Here is a 19411-nt window from a genome sequence, read left to right as displayed (position 1 = left end):
ACCCTAAAGCTTTCTATAGGTATGTCAGGAATAAAAGAATGACTAGAGTAAGATTAGGGCCGGTCAAGGACAGTAGTGGGAAGTTGTGCGTGGAGTCCAAAGAGATAGGAGAGGCGCTAAATGAATATTTTTCGTCAGTATTCACACAGGAAAAAGACAAAGTTGTCGAGGAAAATACTGAGATACAGTCTATTAGACTAGACGGGATTGAGGTTCATAAGGAGGAGGTGTTAGCAATTCTGGAAAGTGTGAAAATAGATAAGTCCGCTGGGCTAGATGGGATTTATCCTAGGATTCTCTGGGAAGCTAGGGAGGAGATTGCAGAGCCTTTGGCTTTGATCTTTATGTTGTCATTGTCTACAGGAATAGTGCCAGAAGACTGGAGGATAGCAAATGTTGTCCCCTTGTTCAAGAAGGGGAGTAGCGACAACCCTGGTAATTATAGACCAGTGAGCCTTACTTCGGTTGTGGGTAAAGTGTTGGAAAGGATTATAAGAGATAGGATTTATAATCATCTAGAAAGGAATAATTTGATTAGGGATAGTCAACACGGTTTTGTGAAGGGTAGGTCGTACCTCACAAACCTTATTGAGTTCTTTGAGAAGATGACCAAACAGGTGGACGAGGGTAAAGCGGTTGATGTGGTGTATATGGATTTCACTAAAGCAGTTGATAAGGTTCCCCACGGTAGGCATGGGATTAAGGGTGATTTAGCGGTTTGGATCAGAAATTGGCTAGCTGTAAGAAGACAGAGGGTGGTGGTTGATGGGAAATACTCATCCTGGAGTTCAGTTACTAGTGGAGTAACGCAAGGATCTGTTTTGGGGCCACTGCTGTTTGTCATTTTTATAGATGACCTGGATGAGGGCGTAGAAGGATGCGTTAGTAAATTTGCAGATGACACTAAAGTCGGTGGAGTTGTGGATAGTGCGGAAGAATGTTGCAGGTTACAGAGGGACTTAGATAAGCTGCAGAGCTGGGCTGAGAGGTGGCACATGGAGTTTAATGTGGAAAAGTGTGAGGTGATTCACTTTGGAAGGAGTAACAGGAATACACAGTACTGGGCTCATGTTAAGATTCTTGGTCGTGTGGATGAGCAGAGAAATCTCGGTGTCCATGTGCATAGATCACTGAAAGTTGCCACCCAGGTTGATCGGGTTGTTAAGAAGGCGTACGGCGTGTTGGGTTTTATTGGTAGAGGGATTGAGTTTCGGAGCCATGAGGTCATGTTCCAGCTGTACAAAACTCTGGTGCGGCCGCACTTGGAGTATTGCGTACAGTTCTGGTCGCCGCATTATAGGAAGAATGTGGAAGCATTGGAAAGGGTGCAGAGGAGATTTACCAGGATGTTGCCTGGTATGGAGGGAAGGTCTTATGAGGAAAGGCTGAGAGACTTGAGGCTGTTTTCATTAGAGAGAAGAAGGTTAAGAGGTGACTTAATAGAGACATACAAGATGATCAGAGGATTAGATAGGGTGGACAGTGAGAGCCTTTTTCCTCGGATGGTGATGGCTAGCACGAGGGGAGATAGCTTTAAATTGAGGGGTGATAGATATAGGACAGATGTCAGAGGTAGGTTCTTTACTCAGAGTAGTAAGGGCGTGGAATGCCCTGCCTGGAACAGTAGTAGACTCGCCCACTTTAAGGGCATTTAATAAACATATGGATGATAATGGAATAGTGTAGTTTAGATGGGCTTCAGATTGGTTTCACAGGTCGGCGCAACTGCGCTGTAATGTTCTACGTTCTATAGTCTAACCTTGCTGCCTGTAGAGTAAACACCTGCATAATAAGCCTCCTACTGTTGAATGCTTCAGCCTCCTGGTTCTTCTTGGAACTTAATACAAGAAAACTGGAGGAGAGGATAAAAACTCCTTCAAGTTCCATCAGGTCAATCCATTGAGTCGTTCAAAAAAAAAAATCATGGTTCTCAATGCAGATCTTGGAGATGCTTTGATAGGAAGAAAAGATGCATTTCTGCACCGAAGAAGGTGCAGTCAAGTGAGGGGAAAAAACAAGAATTCATCCCAAAGGAAGAGGGGAACAGTGCAGAAGAAGCTGGCCATACACTCCACCATCAAAGAACACAGTACTGAGTACCCTACAAGGACAGAAATGTCTTGAGCTAGTGGTGTATATTCAGGAAAAAAAAAGGCAGGAATACCATGCTTTAAACAGAAAGAAGCGAGGAAGTGCCAATATTTCTGTGGTACACAACCTCCTATTACAAAAAAAAGTCAAAGTTTGGCACCTTGGGACTGTATGATGAAAATATTATAGCTGGAACTGCTACACACAGCAATTGCATTATTTTGTTCAAACAAAATTGATGCAGATATAGCTGTCCTTGTGTTCATGATTTATTACGGGGGGGAAATACTTTTAACCTCCTGAGGAGTCTGGTACAACCAGAGATGCTGGGTCCTAAAACTTATTAAGAAATAACAGGAATCCTGCAGAACCATTTTTCACCAAACCAGTATTGATTGTTAAAGGTTCAAATTCTACAAACACAACTGGCATAGTGGTTAATTTATCTCCGAGTCTGTAGCAATTTTAAACAAGTTAGCAGAATGCTGCAAATTCAGAGAAATGTAAATGATGTCATAGACAGGCTGGTGTGTGGTTTGAAATGTGATGCAATGCAGAAGATATTACTGATGGAAAGGAACAGATTGAAAGAAAGCACTGGAGATGCACTCTTGACAGAACTAGCAGCCAAGGATGTTCAACAGCTAAGCTTGAGTCTAAGAGTTCACAAAATGGCAGCTGAGAGATAAGCACCATGCAGATTCAAAACTCCCTTAGATGTGGAGAAACAGGTCACACAGCAGAAAATTGCCATTATAAAGAGGCTGCATGCAGAAACTGCAGCAAGTAATGGGCTCTTTCAGCATGTGCGTTTGAGGAGGAAACATGAACAACACACAGGAAAAATACAGAGACTGAAGAGTAGGAGAAAATCTACATGGTACAAAAAGGGCATGAGAAATGACCAGACTTAGAGAAGATGAGCTGTCATCAAACATGCAGGCCATTGCTGGTAACACAGACTGGGTCACTCCCTTTCCGAATGGCAAACCAGTAAGAATGGAGATGGACACCGGAGAGGCAGTTTCATTGATACTTGAAAGTGCATATCAGAGTCAGAAGCAGTTGAGTCACATTGCACTATAACCCTCAAAAATTGTACGTAGAAAGTGCACAGGTGAAGTTGAGCCTTTAAGGGATTGTATAATGTGAACGTTCAGTTATACAGTCAGTCTGAAGATTTGTCCAGTTGTTGAAAGAAATTTTCCAGCTTTATTGGGAAAACATGGTTGGAGAAAATCCAACTCAACTAGGTTGAAGTAAATCACTTGTCAGATTCAGACAATGATCTATCACAAATTCTAAACGAACTTACCATCGTTTTCACTGGGGACCTGGGAAGAATGGAAAAGATCTCTGTCAAATTAAAAATCAAGGAAGAGAATCAAGTAAAACGATTCAAGGCTAGATCAGTGCCTTATGCAATCAGATTAAAGGTCAAGGCAAAATTAGAGAGACTGTTCAAGATGGAAACCTTTGAACCCCTAAGTATGAGTGATTGGGATCATGCCTATTTTACCAGTGACGAAGAAAGATGGATCAATACATGTTTGCAATTTTCAGGTCACTGTTAATCTTGTACCAAGTGGTGAGCAGTATTCCTTTGTCTTTGATCAATGACCTACTTGCTGGACTAGCTGGAGATGAGTTTTTCAGTAAAATTGACCTTAGTCAAGCCTACCTCCAGATGAGTGTAGATGCTGAGTCACAGAAGCACTTGACGATTGTAACAATAAAGGGCCATTCAAATACAGGAGACTTCCCTTTGGAATTACACCTCACTTGTGTTATTCCAATGTGCCATGGATCAGATTTTTCAGTGGATTTTCAGTAACCACGAGTAACAACTTCAAGATTGTCAGCGAGAGAGCTAGGAGTGAGAGGAGGAGAAACTTCTTTACTTAGAGAGTGGTTAAGATTTGGAATGTGCTACCGGCAGATTCCAAAGGAGGTTTCAAAGAGAGCTGTATTTTTGAAAGGAATGAAGTTGGAGGGCCATGAAGAGAGGGCTGGAGACTGGGACTAGCTGGGTAGCTCTTTTGGGAGCGGGTACAGATACAATGGGGCAAATGGCCTCCTTCTGCACTGTAAAATTCTATGATTCTATTCTATGGATTTGAAAGAGTCTAGTGTTATCTAAATGATATTTCAGTGACAGAGAGAAGTGAAAAAGAGCATCTCCACAATTCAGACACTGCTCTGGAGAGATTTGAAGATTATGGCCTAAGAGTGAGGAAAAATAAATGTCAGTTTTTTAAATCTTCCAGTGAATATTTAGGCTGTTTCACTGATGCCAAGGTACTACACGTCATCTTCAAACAGGCACCAGCACTAAAAATGTAAACCAACTACGATCATTTTTGGGCTTGCTAAGTTATTCTGGCAAGCTTATTGTAAATTTTGCAACTATTCTCAAGCTGTTGCACAACTTATTACACCAAAACAAGAAAGGGAAATGTGAAGAACAATGTGAAAGAGTTTTCACACAAGCCAAAGAGACTATATTAAAATAAGACGACCTGACCCATTTTCACCCAAAGTTACCACTGCAAGAGCAGGATAATTTAAGAAGTACACTAGAAATGATCCACTACCATCAAAAGTGATGGACATAGTACTTCATGGCAAGATCATAACCACCACCCCAGAAGTCAAACCGTATGTCAAATGGAAGCTATCCATACCAGCACGATATCTCCTATGGGGAACTAGGATCACCAGCCCCCTACAGCTAAGGAAACATGTGTTAAGTCAGTTCATAAAGGTCACTGTAACATTGTTGGAATGAAGGAGATAGCCAGAAGTTATTTTTGATGACCAGGGCTCAACTCCAAAATTGAGAAGGTGGGAATGTTTGTAGCCTGTGCAAGAGCTTGCAACCTATCTCCAAAAACCAAAACAAAAAAATAAAGAAAATGCAGAAGAATTGAACTCATACTCTGGTTCTGTCTTTACAAAAGAAGAGACAAATAGCCTCTCAGAAACATTATGGAACCCAGGGTCCAGTGAAAGGGTGGAATCAAGGAAATCAGTTTCAGTAAGAAAATGGTGCTGAGGCAATTAATAGGGTTAAAGGCTGACAAATCACCAGGGCCTGATAACCTACATTCCAGAGTACTAAAGGAAGGGACCCTGGAAATATTTGAAGCATTTGTTGTCTTCTAAGATGCTACAGACTCTGGAGCAGTTCCTTCAGATTGGAGTGTGGCAAATGTAACCTCACTATTTAAAAGGGTGGGAGTGAAAGAAAACAGAGAATTATAGACCAGTTAGCCTTACACCAGGGGTGGAGAAAATGCTAGAGACCATATAAAATGTGATAACAGAACATCTGGAATGTACCAACCAGATTTGACAAAACCAGTATCAGTTTATAAAAGGCAAATCATGTTTAACGAACCTATGCAAGATTTTTGAGGATGTAGCGATGAGAATAGATGAGGGAGAAACTGGGGATTTGGTGCATTTGGATTTTCAGATGGCTTTTGATAAGGTCCATCATAACAGGTTAGGAGGCACACTTAAAGCACACGGAATGGGGGTAATATATTGGCATGGGCCAGGAATTAGTTGACTGACAGGAAACAAAGAGTGGGAATAAATGGGTCTTTTTCCAAGTGTCAGATACTGACTACCGGAATACAGAAACAATCAGAACTTGGGCCCCAGCTGTTCACTAAATGACCTGGATGAGGGAACCAATGCAACATTTCCAGTGCTCCTGGCACCTTTATAAAACAGCTTGGTGTACATTGCGGTCAGCCGTGACTTGAAGTGATGCGGTTTCATTTGCACTGCGATAAGCTGAAATGTACAAACAGGACTTGCTACTCAGTTAATGTAAGCAATCAACACTCCTATGAATAAGCACAGGAACAAAAACAAAGTTGCTGGAAAGGCTCAGCAGGTCTGGCAGCATCTGTGAAGAAAAAAAAACCAGAGTTAACGTTTCGGGTCCCGTGACCCTTCCTAGAAGTGCCAGTTAGGCTCGCAGTGTGATTTGTTCATGCGCGCTAGAAGCTACTTCTATTCCTTCTCAGACCTTGCTATTTGTAGGTAAAAGAATAAAAGGAATATGTCCACACATTACACCTTGATAATTGAAGAAAGGGCAATGGAAACAGCCAATCCATGCTGTAGCACCATGGCAACACTGTTTCATGTGCATGTCAAATCACAGTCCAAACAATTGGCACCCTTTTCCCTTGTGTATAAATTGTTCCCTTTCTAAAGATGGTTTTCTTGCACCCTGATGAGTGCGAACATAAATGCTTCGACATCATGTCTCTTTTTAGCAATGTTTACATTTTGTATGACCAAGAAATTAAGAGAATAAAATACTACAAAGTGCAATTCCAGTAGCCCATGTTCCCTGCAGCTCAGTCATGAACACACATTACCCAGGAAAGAAATGTGTGCATGAAGACAGTATATTGAACTACAGCAACTGATTCTTCCTCATTTCTTCCCTGGAACCAACAGGAATTATTCTGTAGCTCTCGTTAAATCCTTATTCTGGAACATCTAACCTGCAAGCAAGAACAACAACCGTATCAGCTAAATATAGCCCTTGTTTCTTGACAGTTCTGATTTCCAAGGAGAACTACACAAAGGCTGTCTGCCAAGTGTCCATACAAAACAGGTCATCAGACATCAAGCCGTTTGCAAGTTTCTTGTTTGCATGGGGAAGTTGGAAGAATAAAAAAGTATGGACTTTTTTTAAACTAATCAAGATGGACAGAAAGTAAGGTAAGGGAGAACAGGCTGACTTACCAATGTCAGAATCCCCGCCACCAGAGGAGTTCAACTTACGAAATATCTCCTGCTTCTTCGATTTCACCATTGGTGAAGTATTCTCCAGCTTAGTGAAGAATGCTGGCAAATAGCTCACATTCCCTGGAGATCGTGCCTCACTCCTGGAGAGAGAAAACAGTGGCGCTGAGAACAATAATATAGGAACCTGATGTTCACAGAATATAATCAGCACGGGATTTAGGAAGATCATGAAATGAGACCACATTGACTCAACAACGTTTTTTGGCTCTGTACATGTTAAAATGAATGGAAACATCTTTACAACCAGGCACAAGGTTCTAGTGCAAAAGATATAGTCGGAGATGGAGTCATCAGTAATTGACTAATGAGAGATCTTCAAAGATGAGATGGCTCAGGTTTGAAGCAGAGAGCTTCCTAAAAGGGAGAAAGTGAGGGTATCCCAAGCTAGAGCTTACGGATATATAAAGATATAGAGGCTAAAATAAGAAAATGGAGAGGTTAAAAATACAATCGAGAACTAAACCGAATGTAAGAAGTTCATAGCAAATCTAAAAAGAGTATACAAAGAGTGAGTATAACGGAAGTAACTAACATAAAAGGCTTCTGTAAAGCCTTTTCTAAACACATCAATAGTGAAAAAAGAAAGGTTTGGGTAGATTAGGAACTGAAAAGATGTTTTGGAAGTAGAGGGTATGGGCTGAGATACCTAGTGAATACTTTGCATCTATTTCCATGAGAGATATTCAATAAAGAATTAATTAGACCAAACAGTCTACAAACATCTCAGTGGAAGAGAGGTGGAGGAACAAATATGCAAAGAAATTAGGGAATTAAGTTAAAAAGAAATAGAGTAAGCACAGAGGAGTTCAGCTACCCTAACATTAACTGAAGAGATGAGATAGATGTAGGGGTAATGTGCACACAGCCCATTTCTAACCCAATATGTAAAGAGCCCAACAAGGAAAAGATTAATATTAGAACTTGTAAAAACTACCAGTGTGGTTAAGTAACATTTAGAAAATAGTGACTATAATACACTTTATGATGATGATGGGGCAGAAGTTTGATGAAAACCAAGTTAATAGATTGGAGAAAAGCTGATCTTAAACAGACTGAGAATACAACTTAGGAAAATAAAGCGAGGAATGATATTGGCAAACAATGATGTAGACCAATGGAAAATATTTGAAACAGCGTTTTTAAACAGTGCAGGAAGAATACATTCTGTTAAAAGGAAAGAAAGAACAAAGTAAACACCAGTGAGATTCCACAGATAAAGAAAAACATAAATGAACAATCAAGAATTAGGAAGGAGGCATGCATTAAGTACATAAACAGCAAAGGACTGTAGGATAAGGGAAAGTGCAAGGAGATTAGAAGAAGTCAATCAAAGAAAGAGAAATAATGAAGTTAAATCAAGGAACATAAAACAAAACAGTAAAATGTTTCACAGGTAAAGAACTGTGACATCAATAGGGATAAACAGAATTATGAGTAATGATAGAGAGATGGCATAAATATTAAATTATTTTGCTTTGGTAATTACGAGGGAGATAGAACAGGTAGACATGACTGTGAATGATTAGATGAGCAAGGAGATTAAAATGAAAAAAGAAATATATTGAATAAACTACGTGTTCAAAACAAATGCCAAAGAACAGGAATGAAGGGTTAATGTTCGGAGTGGCAGAAGGCAGTAGTACTAAAACCACAGCTGTTTGCAAGTTACACCAACGATTTGGGCTGTGGAATTAAAACACAATTTCTAAATTTGTGAATGGCACCAAATTGGGAAATGGAGGAGGATCCAGTCACAATCTTCCAATCCTTTTTGGATAGCCTGGAAGGTGCAGAAGACTGCAAATATTACAATTAACAATGGGGAGAAGGATAAACTCAGCAAATGCATCCAGTCACCCTAACCCTGCTTTTGAGGAACATTTTAGAGACATTAATGTGGGATAAAATGAATCAGCATTTGAAGAAATATACGTAATAAATGAAAATCAGCGCAGATGTATTCATCATTCTCAGTAATTGAGAAGGGTTGATGTAAACAGTATGGCTGATGCTGTATATATTTTCCTGAAATAAAACACTTGACAAAGCACATCATAGTAGAGATAGTAGGAACTGCAGATGCTAGCGAATCTGAGATAACAAGGTGTAGAGCTGGATGAACACAGCAGGCCAAGCAGCATCATAGGAGCAGGAAGGCTGACGTTTCAGGTCTGGACCCTTCTTCAGAAATGGGGAAAGGGAAGGGGGTTCTGAAATAAATAGGGAGGTGGGGGGGAGGCGGATAGAAGATGGATAGAGGAGAAGATAGGTGGAGAGGAGACAGACAGGTCAAAGAGGCGGGGATGGAGCCAATAAAGGTGAGTGTAGGTGGGGAGTTAGGGAGGGGATAGGTCAGTCCAGGGAGGACAGACAGGTCAAGGGGGCGGGATGAGGTTAGTCGGTAGGAGATGGGGGTGCGGCTTGAGGTGGGACGAGGGGATAGGTGGGAGGAAGGACAGGTTAGGGAGGCGGGGACAAGCTGGGCTGGTTTTGGGATGCGGTAGGGGGAGGGGAGATTTTGAAGCTTGTGAAGTCCACATTGATACCATTGGGCTACAGGGTTCCCAAGTGGAATATGAGGTGCTGTTCCTGCAACCTTCGGGTGGCACTGCAGGAGGCCCAGGATGGACATGTCGTCTGAGGAATGGGAGGGGGAGTTGAAATGGTTCACGACTGGGAGGTGCAGTTGTTTAGTGCGAACTGAGCGTAGGTGTTCCACAAAGCAGTCCCCAAGCCTCCGCTTGGTTTCCCCGATGTAGAGGCCGCCACAACGGGAACAGCGGATACAGTATACACATTAGCAGATGTGCAGGTAAACATCTGCTTGATGTGGAAAGTCTTCTTGGGGCCTGGGATGGGGGTGAGGAGGGAGGTGTAAGGGCAGGTGTACCACTTCCTGCGGTTGCAGGGAAAAGTGCTGGGTGTGGTGGGGCTGGAGCGGACAAGGGAGTCACGGAGAGAGTGGTCCCTCCCGAAAGCAGATAAGGGTGGGGAGGGAAACACGTCTTTGGTGGTGGGGTCGGATTGCAGATGGCGGAAGTGTCGGAGGATGATGCGTTGGATCCGGAGGTTGGTGGGGTGATACGTGATGACGAGGGGGATTCTGTTTTGGTTGTTATTGCGAGGACGGGGTGTGAGGGATGAGTTGCGGGAAATGCAGGAGACATGGTCGAGGGCATTCTCGACCACTGAGGGGGGGGAAGTTATGGTCCTTGAAAAACGAGGACATCTGAGATGTTGGGGAGTGGAATGCCTCATCCTGGGAGCAGATGCGATGGAGGCAAAGGAACTGGGAATAGGGGGATGGCATTTTTGCAGGAAGGTGGGTGGGAGGAGGTGTATTCTAGGTAGCTGTGGGAGTCAGTGAGCTTCAAATGGATATCGGTTTCCAGGTGGTTGCCAGAGATGGAAACAGAGAGGTCCAGGAAGGAGAGAGAAGTATCAGAGATGGTCCAGGTGAACTTAAGGTTGGGGTGGAAGTTGTTGGTGAAGTGGATGAACTGTTCGAGCTCCTCGTGGGAGCACGAGGCGGCGCCGATACAGTCATCGACGTAAGGGAGGAAGAGGTGGGGTTTAGGGCCAGTGTAGCTAGGGAAGAGGGATTGTTCCACGTAACCTACAAAGAGGCAGGCATAGCTTTGACCCACGTGGGTACCCATGGCCACCCCCTTTGTCTGCAGGAAGTGGGAGGAATTGAAAGAGAAGTTGTTGAGGGTGAGGACGAGTTAGGCTAAGCGGATGAGGGTGTCAGTGGAGGGGGACTGGTCGGGCCTGTGGGACAGGAAGAAGCGGAGGGCCTTTAGGCCATCTGTATGGGGAATGCAGGTGTATCGGGACTGGATGTCCATGGTAAAGATGAGGTGTTGGGGATCAGGGAATTGGAAGTTTTGGAGGAGGTGGAGGGCGTGGGTGGTGTCACGGACGTAGGTAGGGAGTTCCTGGACCAAGGGGGAGAAAATGGAGTCGAGATAGGTGGAGATAAGTTCGGTGGGGCAGGAGCAGGTGGAGACAATGGGTCGACCAGGGCAGTCAGGTTTGTGGATTTTGGGAAGGAGATAGAAGCGGGCACTGCGGGGTTGGGAACGATGAGTTGGAGGCTGTAGGTGGGAGGTCACCCGCAGTGATGAGGTTGTGGATGGTTTGATGGTCGGGGGTGGGGTCATGATCAAGGGGGTAGGACAGATGGCATCTGGCCTCGGCGATGTAGAGGTCAGTGAGCTATACTACAACTGTGCCTCCCTTGTCCGCGGGTTTTATGGTGGGGTTGGGATTGGAGCGGAGGGAACAGAGGGCTGCACGTTCTGCGGGGGAAGAGGTTGGAGTGGGTGAGAGGGGTGGAGAGGTTGAGGCAATTGATGTCACGACAGCAGTTGGAGATGAAGAGGTCGAGGGAGGGTAGGAGGCCTTGGGGTGGTGTCCAGGATGAGGGGGTGTGTTGGAGGCGGGAGAAGGGGTCAGTAGAGGGAGGGACTTCACAAGCTTCAAAATCTCCCCTCCCCCTACCGCATCCCAAAACCAGCCCAGCTTGTCCCCGCCTCCCTAACTTGTCCTTCTTCCCACCTATGCCCTCCTCCCACCTCAAGCCCCACCCCCATATCCTACCTACTAGCCTCATCCCACCCCCTTGACCTGTCCATCCTCCCTGGACTGACCTATCTCCTCCCTAACTCCCCACCTGCACTTGCCTTTACTGGCTCCATCCCCACCTCTTTGACCTGTCTGTTTCCTCTCCACCTATTTTCTCCTGTATCCATCTTCTATCCGCCTCCCCCTCTCTCTCTATTTATCTCAGAACCCCCTTCCCCTCCCCCATTTCTGAAGGAGGATCTCGGCCTGAAACGTCAGCTTTCCTGCTCCTCTGATGCTGCTTGGCCTGTTGTGTTCATCCAGCTCCACACCTTGTTGTCTCACATCATAGTAGACTTGTTAGCAAATTTAAAGCTCATAAGATGAAAGGGATTGCAATAGCGATAACAGAAAATGCTGATGAATGGTTGTTTCTGGAGTCAAGTGTATGTATTTGATCCACTGTCTTTGTTTTGATACACAATAATCTGACCTTGGAGTATAAGACAATTTCAAAGTCTGCAGTGTACGAAGTGTACAATACACTAAACAATGAAGCAGAGAATAACAAAATTCAGGAAGACATAGGCAGATATCAAAATTTAACAGATATTTGAAATGATACATTTACATAGGAAGAATGAGGCAAAACAACATGGACTTCATGACACAATTTTAAAGGGACTACAGAAACAGATTTGGGACTGGATGCACAGAAATCTTTGAAGGTAGCAGGTCAAGCTGAGAAGGTTGTTAACAAAAAGTAAATGTGACCATTACTTTATTACTGAATGATTCTTACTGGTGAGGTTGTTGACATGCTCGCTAAGCCGGCTTGTTTTTGTTCAGATGTTTCGCCACCATACTAGGTGACATCATCAGTGGAGCCTCCAATGAAGCGATGTTATTCTACTCCGCTGGGAGTTTATACTGTCCGGTCCATAATGGTGAGTAGTGTCATTTCCAGTTTTGATCCGTATGGGTTTGTGTATGGGGTCCAATTCTATAGGTTTGTTAGATTGAAGCATGGGTGGAGAACGATGCGTCCAGGAATTCCCGTGCATGCCTATGTTTGGCTTGGGCTATGATGGTTACCTGGTCACAGTTGTCGTCGAGTGGCTGTGGGCTTGTGGGACACCATGATTCCTAGTGCTCTTAGTTAACTAGGATAAGGTAACTATAGTAGCCCAAGCCAAACATAGACGTGCACCGGAATTCCTAGGGGCATGGTACTCCACCCATACTTCAATCAACAAACACATAGAATTGGATCCCACATACAAACCCATACAGATGAAAACCGGAAATGACAGTACACACCATAACGGACTGGACAGTATAAATTCCAAGCGGAGTAGAATAACATCACTTCATCGGAGGATCCATTGATTATGTCACCTAGCATGGTGACAAAACGTCTGAACAAAAACAAACCAGCTCGGCGAGCAAGTCAACAACCTCATCCACAACCCGAGCTACAGATCTTTGCCAAAACTTTAAACATTCTTACTGGTTCCTCCGGTGGGACAGAAGCCACACTGGAACTTTGGAAGGGCCTCCTCTCCGGTTGGCAAGAGGTTATTAACAACTAGCTATGACTTTGTTAGCAGATGATTGCAATGCCACTTCCCTGCAGTTGCCACAGTTCAACTTGCTCCCTTCTTGAAGGCTGTGATCTCCCGAAGGTCACTTGAAATTTCATTCTGTCAGAGTTTCACAAATAAAGCTGGTGTCCATGAGATCAGCATATCTCTTCAGTATGCCTGTCCCCAGAAGCTTTGTTCAATTCTGTGTAGTTGATAGCAATTATGATTCCATTGAGAATTAGGTCTATTGTCTGTTATGGGAGGTTCTTCAGCAGGTGAGTGACAACTGGGGAGTTCAAATGGACTAATGTTACAATGTGTTCTTTCCAGTAGGTATTGATGCTGTCTATATCTTTGTTGAGAGCTTTACCACCTTCTGATCTTATTGGTATTGATCAATGCCTTGAGGGTCCATAGAGCTCTTTTTTCTGTCTTTGAAAAATATATTAATTATGCACGTTAACAAGAAGTTCAATTTCCAAGCCTTCCAGATCCGTCAATTCCTGCTTCAAATTGTGGGTGGTTTTTTGAGCTTGAATTGAGATTCATGGTGATACCAAAACCAGTGTTTTACTCAGAACTATGACAGGAAGCCTGTTCACATGGTGCAAAGCAAATGTCTTGAAGACAATTTCAAAGCCTCCATGAAAGTCTGCTCCATTAAAGTGACAGCCTGGTGGTATTATTGCTGCACAGTTAATCCAGGGACTCGGGTAACGTTCTGCAGTCCTGGATTTGAATCCTGTCACGGCAGATGGTGCAATTATCATTCAAAGAAAATGTGGAATTAAGAGTCTAATGACCATGAATCCATTGTCGATTGTCAGAAAAAAATCCATCATTTTCACTAATGGCCTTTTGGGTAGGAAATTCCATCCTTACCTTGTTGGGCCTACATGTGACTCTGGAACAGCACAGCAATGTGGTTGGCTCTTAACTGCCCTTTAGGCAATTAGGGATGCGCAATAAATGCTGGCCCAGGCAGCAATGTTCTTCTCCCATGAATGAATAATAAAAAAAAAATCTGTACTTGGGAAGCAGGTGCCCAATCACAACCAAAATTACAATCCCTCACCAAAAATAGTGTCAAGACCTTCTGATCACTGTTCCACCAGACAGAATTATGAGAAATGCAAAGAAAGGGCAGATGCTCAAGCAAAAAGTCCGCCACCCTCTATACTGGACAAGTGAGACCTTCATTGTGGCAGCACTTGAGGCTAAGTTAGCACTTACAAACCATATATGAAATCACACCCACATTGATACCTTTAAAGCCAGACAGCCATAAGGAGGGCTCATCCCTAACACAAGGGACTGTCAATGATGACAGTACAAAGTACAAAAATTATACTAAAGCTTTATAAAATGCCAGTTATATCCCTTGCTGGAACACTGTATCTAATTCAGATCAATACATTTTCAGAAAGACGTCAGGGGTATTAGGAGTGGCTGCCGAGAAGATCAACTCGAATGGTAACAGGGACGAAAGACTTCAATTGTACAGAAAGGAAGGGCAGCTGTAATTGTTCTCCTTCAGCAGAAAAAGTTAACAGAAGATCTACTGGAGGTGCTCAAAGGCACATGACGTTGGTCACGTAAATAAACAAAAACTTATTTCCAGTGGCAGAAGAGTCTGTAACAACAACACAGAGATTTAAGGAGACTGGTAAAAGATGTAGTGGTGACACATGAGAAATCTTTTTCAGTGAATGTGATATAGCAAAAATACACAAAGAATAGAAAAGGATGTGGAAGCTATTGCACGGGTGATAATAAACTGCTGAAAGCTGGAACAATAATAACACGTTGAGTAGTTTTGCTGCAGAAAGCAAGTCTGTTTTATGGTTGGATATCTAAATATAGATTCTGAATTGCTGAAGTATTTTTAAACACAATGGTGATCTGTGGGAACGGCCCTAACTGGAGTTCTGTTCCTCAGGATAATGCTTCTTGAAGACAGAATTCAGTTTCTGCAGATGCCAAAAAAGCCTGTTCAATTACACTAACACAGATGTCTGTCCTGAAGTCTGAATAAAACTAGATATGCAACAGTGATGGAAATTATAATAGCATTAACAGATGTGACTGGGACTAGGGGTACAGTGGGAAGCTGACCATTCCCAGTTACAAAATATGCATAAGGGACAGAGTCAGAACATGAATGAAATATTGCATTTCAGTACATGACACAGGAAAGGGATGGTGGAGTGGTCAACTGTGTTATTCATTTGACTTGAGTTACCCTATAGAAACCATGAGACAGTAGAGAGAAGGTAGAAAATGAGATAGGTTGGAATAATGGAACACCAAGCACAAAGAGTTATGTAAATGGCAGAAAGAAAGCTGGATTCATGTGTCTTCATCCAACAATGAACAGCACTGGATCTAATTCTGGGAAATGATTTGCAGCAAGTAGAAAATTGAAGGATTCTGGAGCAACCAGAACACGGGTAAATATGATAATAAAATTGAAAAGTACAGGCAACAAGTTACAGTTAAGATACCTGACAGATAAAAAATTGCTCCTGAAAGGGGATAAAGAAACTAATCATCATGATAAAAAAAAGAACCAGCTCCGTTAAAGAGAGAAACATAAGAAAGGAGTCATTGGTATCATTCAATAAGGAGACAATTAAGGTGTAGACAAGGTATACTTCCACGGAAGCAAAGTGGACAATCAAAAGTTAACTAGAAAAATTAAAATGAGGCTTCGAATAATTATAAATTGAGATCAAATAAATTAAACAGAAAATCAAACAAAATCAAGAAACAAGACTTTAGGAAAGTAATGAAAGTAACAAAGGGAAATGATAAGCTTTGTCATAAAATCACCAAAGTAAAAATAAAGGCCCTGCACCTCAGAGAAAACATTATGACCATGGAAGGATGCAGTGCAAATTAATTAGGACAATACATGGTATAAAGGGTTAAATTATGACAGCAATTTCACAACCGTAGCACGACATCTTTGCATTTCCAAGATTGAGGTGCTCAAGATAATAAAAGGACCCAATCGAATGAATATAAAGAAACTTTCGTCTTTGATGGGGTAGTTTAAACAATCTGGCATAACTTTCAAACAAAAGCCATGCATAGTTTGCATGAAAATGGACAGCGAGAAGTCCAAGAGCGACAGGCTCAGATCCACGTTCCACCAGGAGACAACAGCAGCATCTAGTGACAGAAATGAGTGATTGTACCTAAGGCCTTTTCTACAGCTCACCTAGTACATCAGGTTTGTGGAAAAATGCTGCTTAGACCCATAGCACAAAAAGGAACCTTGCAAACAAAAAGAACTTACAGTAAAAAGGATCTGCAATGATAAAATGCCGATAATAGCTGACTTGCGTGCCATCATGCTAGGAATCAAAGGAAATTGTTTTTGTAAATTATGCCTACTGCATTATCTGACTTATGATGTCTTTGTAGATCGACCAGTCCCACATCTAAAATCTTTAATTAGGCTAGTATGTGTTCTGAATTATGCCGTTCTCACAGGAGATGCAAATGAAATTTCTTTCTAACATTGTTGCGTCATGGTGATGGAGGTGACTGGGACAACGGCTGCAAGCATGATTTTCTCAGTAGGACTGTTGGGTTGTTGCTTGACTTGTCTGTGGAACAGCTAACTTGGCATAAGCCCCAGATATTAGTAAGGAACATTACCAACTGAGCCAGATTTGATTTTCCAGATCTGGTGCCTAGGTCGACGCTGGGTAGATCCATTCGTTCGTACTCTTCTTAGACTTTTTCTTTGCAGGTTGTTAGAATTGAGAGGTTTTCTAGGCCAATTTCCTAGGTCCAGAAGTTCCAAACAGGAAGAATGGCTCTTAACTGATGTGCAATGTGAAAATTAGCACTTGCAGACAATCTGAATCCATCACTGCAATACCACCGTAACAATTTTAAGGCTCTACTGCACATAAGTAATAGTTCCCAGTTGGGATGTCTTCTCATGGGGAATCTAGAACTATGGGGCATAGTTTCCAAATAAGAGATTTACCATTTAAAATGGAGATGGTGACTTCTTCTTTCAAAGGGTTGTCAAAATTTGGAATTCTTCATCCCAGCGAGAATTGGAGGCCAGGTCACTGCATATATTCGAAGCTAAATTAGACAGATTTTTTTAAATCTACAGGAGAGTCAGGGGCTACGCAGGGGCAGGGAGGAGAGTTGAGGCCACAATCAGATCAGTCATGATCTCATTGAATGGCGGAGCAGGCTTGAGGGGTCGGATGGCCTACTCCTGCTCTTATTTCTTAAGTATTTATGTTCAGTCAGTACCTTGTAGCAGAATCTGGGGCACGACCTCTTCGGACAAGCAAAGGCATCGGGAGCCATTCATTACTTGGGGGCAGCCTGCAGGAGGGCAAATGTGAGAGGTCAAAATAACACACAGAAGACACTATGGTCAACTGCACATACTACTATCAAGAAACAAGGCATGGTAACAATTGAAAGTCTTCAAAGTCAAGTTTAGTGTTTTATGAATGTTTACAATTTGTAAATTATCTTGACCTCTGCCCTCAGAAAGTGTAAAGGAGTTTCAATTATCATATGTTGCATCAAAGATTTGCCCCCATACCAGGCAATGCAGATGCAGAAACTGCTGCAGAACATCTGCGCTATTACTTCTCTATCTTAACAATTTCACAAAATCTGACTTGCCTTTGCTTAAGATTACTGGAGAAACTTAATTCTAATACCAATCCGAAAATATGAACAGCTAATCCAATACAATACTGCAACTTGGAAAGAGACAGAGAACCAATGAGCGCAAGCAGTAACTGAGCATGCCAGTGGGAAAGCAAGCAATAAAAATGCAGTGATTGGGTCTTGTTACAAAGTAAGTGGGCAGAATAAAACAGATGCAGATCAAACACAAAAAGCGTAAGAGACAAATGTAAATTTTGAGACTGCAAGACAAATGGAAATGTAGTGAAAAATAAGAGACAAAAATCAAAGTATTAACTGAAAATTTAATTTTGAAATTGCGTGTTTCACAAATACAGTAAAACTTCAATCAGTCCATGAAACTCACAATAGATTGGTTAGCATGTAAAATTCACACTCTAATCTGATCATAAACCCCAGGCAGAACACATTTTTCTGGTGAAATTTTGTGGCTGCAAGGAAAGGATTAGACAGGCTGGAACGCCTGATCTCCACACTCTCACCTACCTCTGTTCAGCAGGCTCTGCCTCCCTTCGCTGAGGAGGTTGCACTACACTCTCTTGCTTCTCCAGATTGGCAGGAACTTGGGGAGGTGAGATGGGCTCATATGGTTCTGATGAAATGTGGCTTCGTTCTGGGGATTTCCCAGGCCTATGTGTGATAAGGAAAACATTCATCACCATTAGTCTTAACAGATTCATAGCATCTTGGACACAGACACAGAAGTGAAGTGAAAGCCTGTTCTCCTAACTGAAGCCATCATTGCTCCATAAGGCAGGGACAAACTGCATGCATACATCAACTCCTGACACTAAGCAAATCAGTGAGATTCAGCTTTAATAGTGTGATTAGACACAAGTTTAACTTGTTTTCTACAGCGTATACAAAACTGTCAAATCCTCACACCAAATTGATCAATTTGTTACAATTTCTTTCCATTAATAATTAGCATACAATGGCAGGTCATTGTTTAAGAGGATAACCATATAACAAGCCGTCAAAACAAAGCAGAGTAGAGTGTACATTATATAACACTGGTGCCTGTGCTAGGCACTGGAATTCATGAATATCAGTCTGAAATCAGCAAAGGATTCACTCATACACAGATGCACCTTTGTTATTTGGGTGGTCATACGACATTCAGAAGCTCAAATCAAAGACTGTCCAGGTTTGAATATCTCCGAATGGCACGTAAAAGAGTTGGAAGCAATTGTAGCAGAATCAAAAAGGTAACATAATAATCAATGATCCTTCTGTTACAATTACAACAAAGCATAGATTACAGCTAAATAAAAACCAAAAGAATGGTGGATGCTGTAAATCAGGAACAAAAACAAAGTTGCTTTAAAAGCTCAGCAGATCTGGCAGCATCTGTGAAGGAAAAAAAGAGTTAACGTTTTGGGTCCGGTGACACGAAACATTAACTCTGTTTTTTCCTTCACAGATGCTGCTAGACCTGCTGAGCTTTTCCAGCAACTTTGTTTTTGTTCACAGATTACTGCTACTAATTTCTAATGCTCCTTGTACTATTATCTGGAACCTTTGCTTGATTTATTTTGTAAGAGCAGACAAACATTTTAAATCTAATGGGCACACTGGCTCACAGAGTTATGATTAACAATGTATATCACCTAATCTTCTTGTTTACCTTCCTCTGC

The 19411-nt window shown here is 42.3% G+C and overlaps 1 protein-coding gene across 1 annotated transcript in view; it reads right to left on the bottom strand.

Moving 5' to 3' along the window:
* The window catches only part of ncor1 (nuclear receptor corepressor 1), a 375214-nt gene that overhangs the window by 22613 nt on the left and 333190 nt on the right, over positions 1-19411 (bottom strand). Inside the window, exons 30-32 of the mRNA XM_048612313.1 lie at positions 18261-18404; positions 17364-17438; positions 6865-7007 (exon numbers count right to left, since the gene is read on the bottom strand). Of these exons, the coding sequence (XP_048468270.1) occupies positions 6865-7007; positions 17364-17438; positions 18261-18404 (362 nt within the window). The remainder of the gene's footprint in view (positions 1-6864; positions 7008-17363; positions 17439-18260; positions 18405-19411) is intronic.

This window comes from Rhincodon typus, chromosome 26 (assembly GCF_021869965.1).
Source record: "Rhincodon typus isolate 14 chromosome 26, sRhiTyp1.1, whole genome shotgun sequence".
NCBI classification, from domain to species: domain Eukaryota; kingdom Metazoa; phylum Chordata; class Chondrichthyes; order Orectolobiformes; family Rhincodontidae; genus Rhincodon; species Rhincodon typus.
The sequence above is the reverse complement of the archived record's forward strand: the minus strand, read 5'-3'. Positions and strand labels throughout refer to the sequence as shown.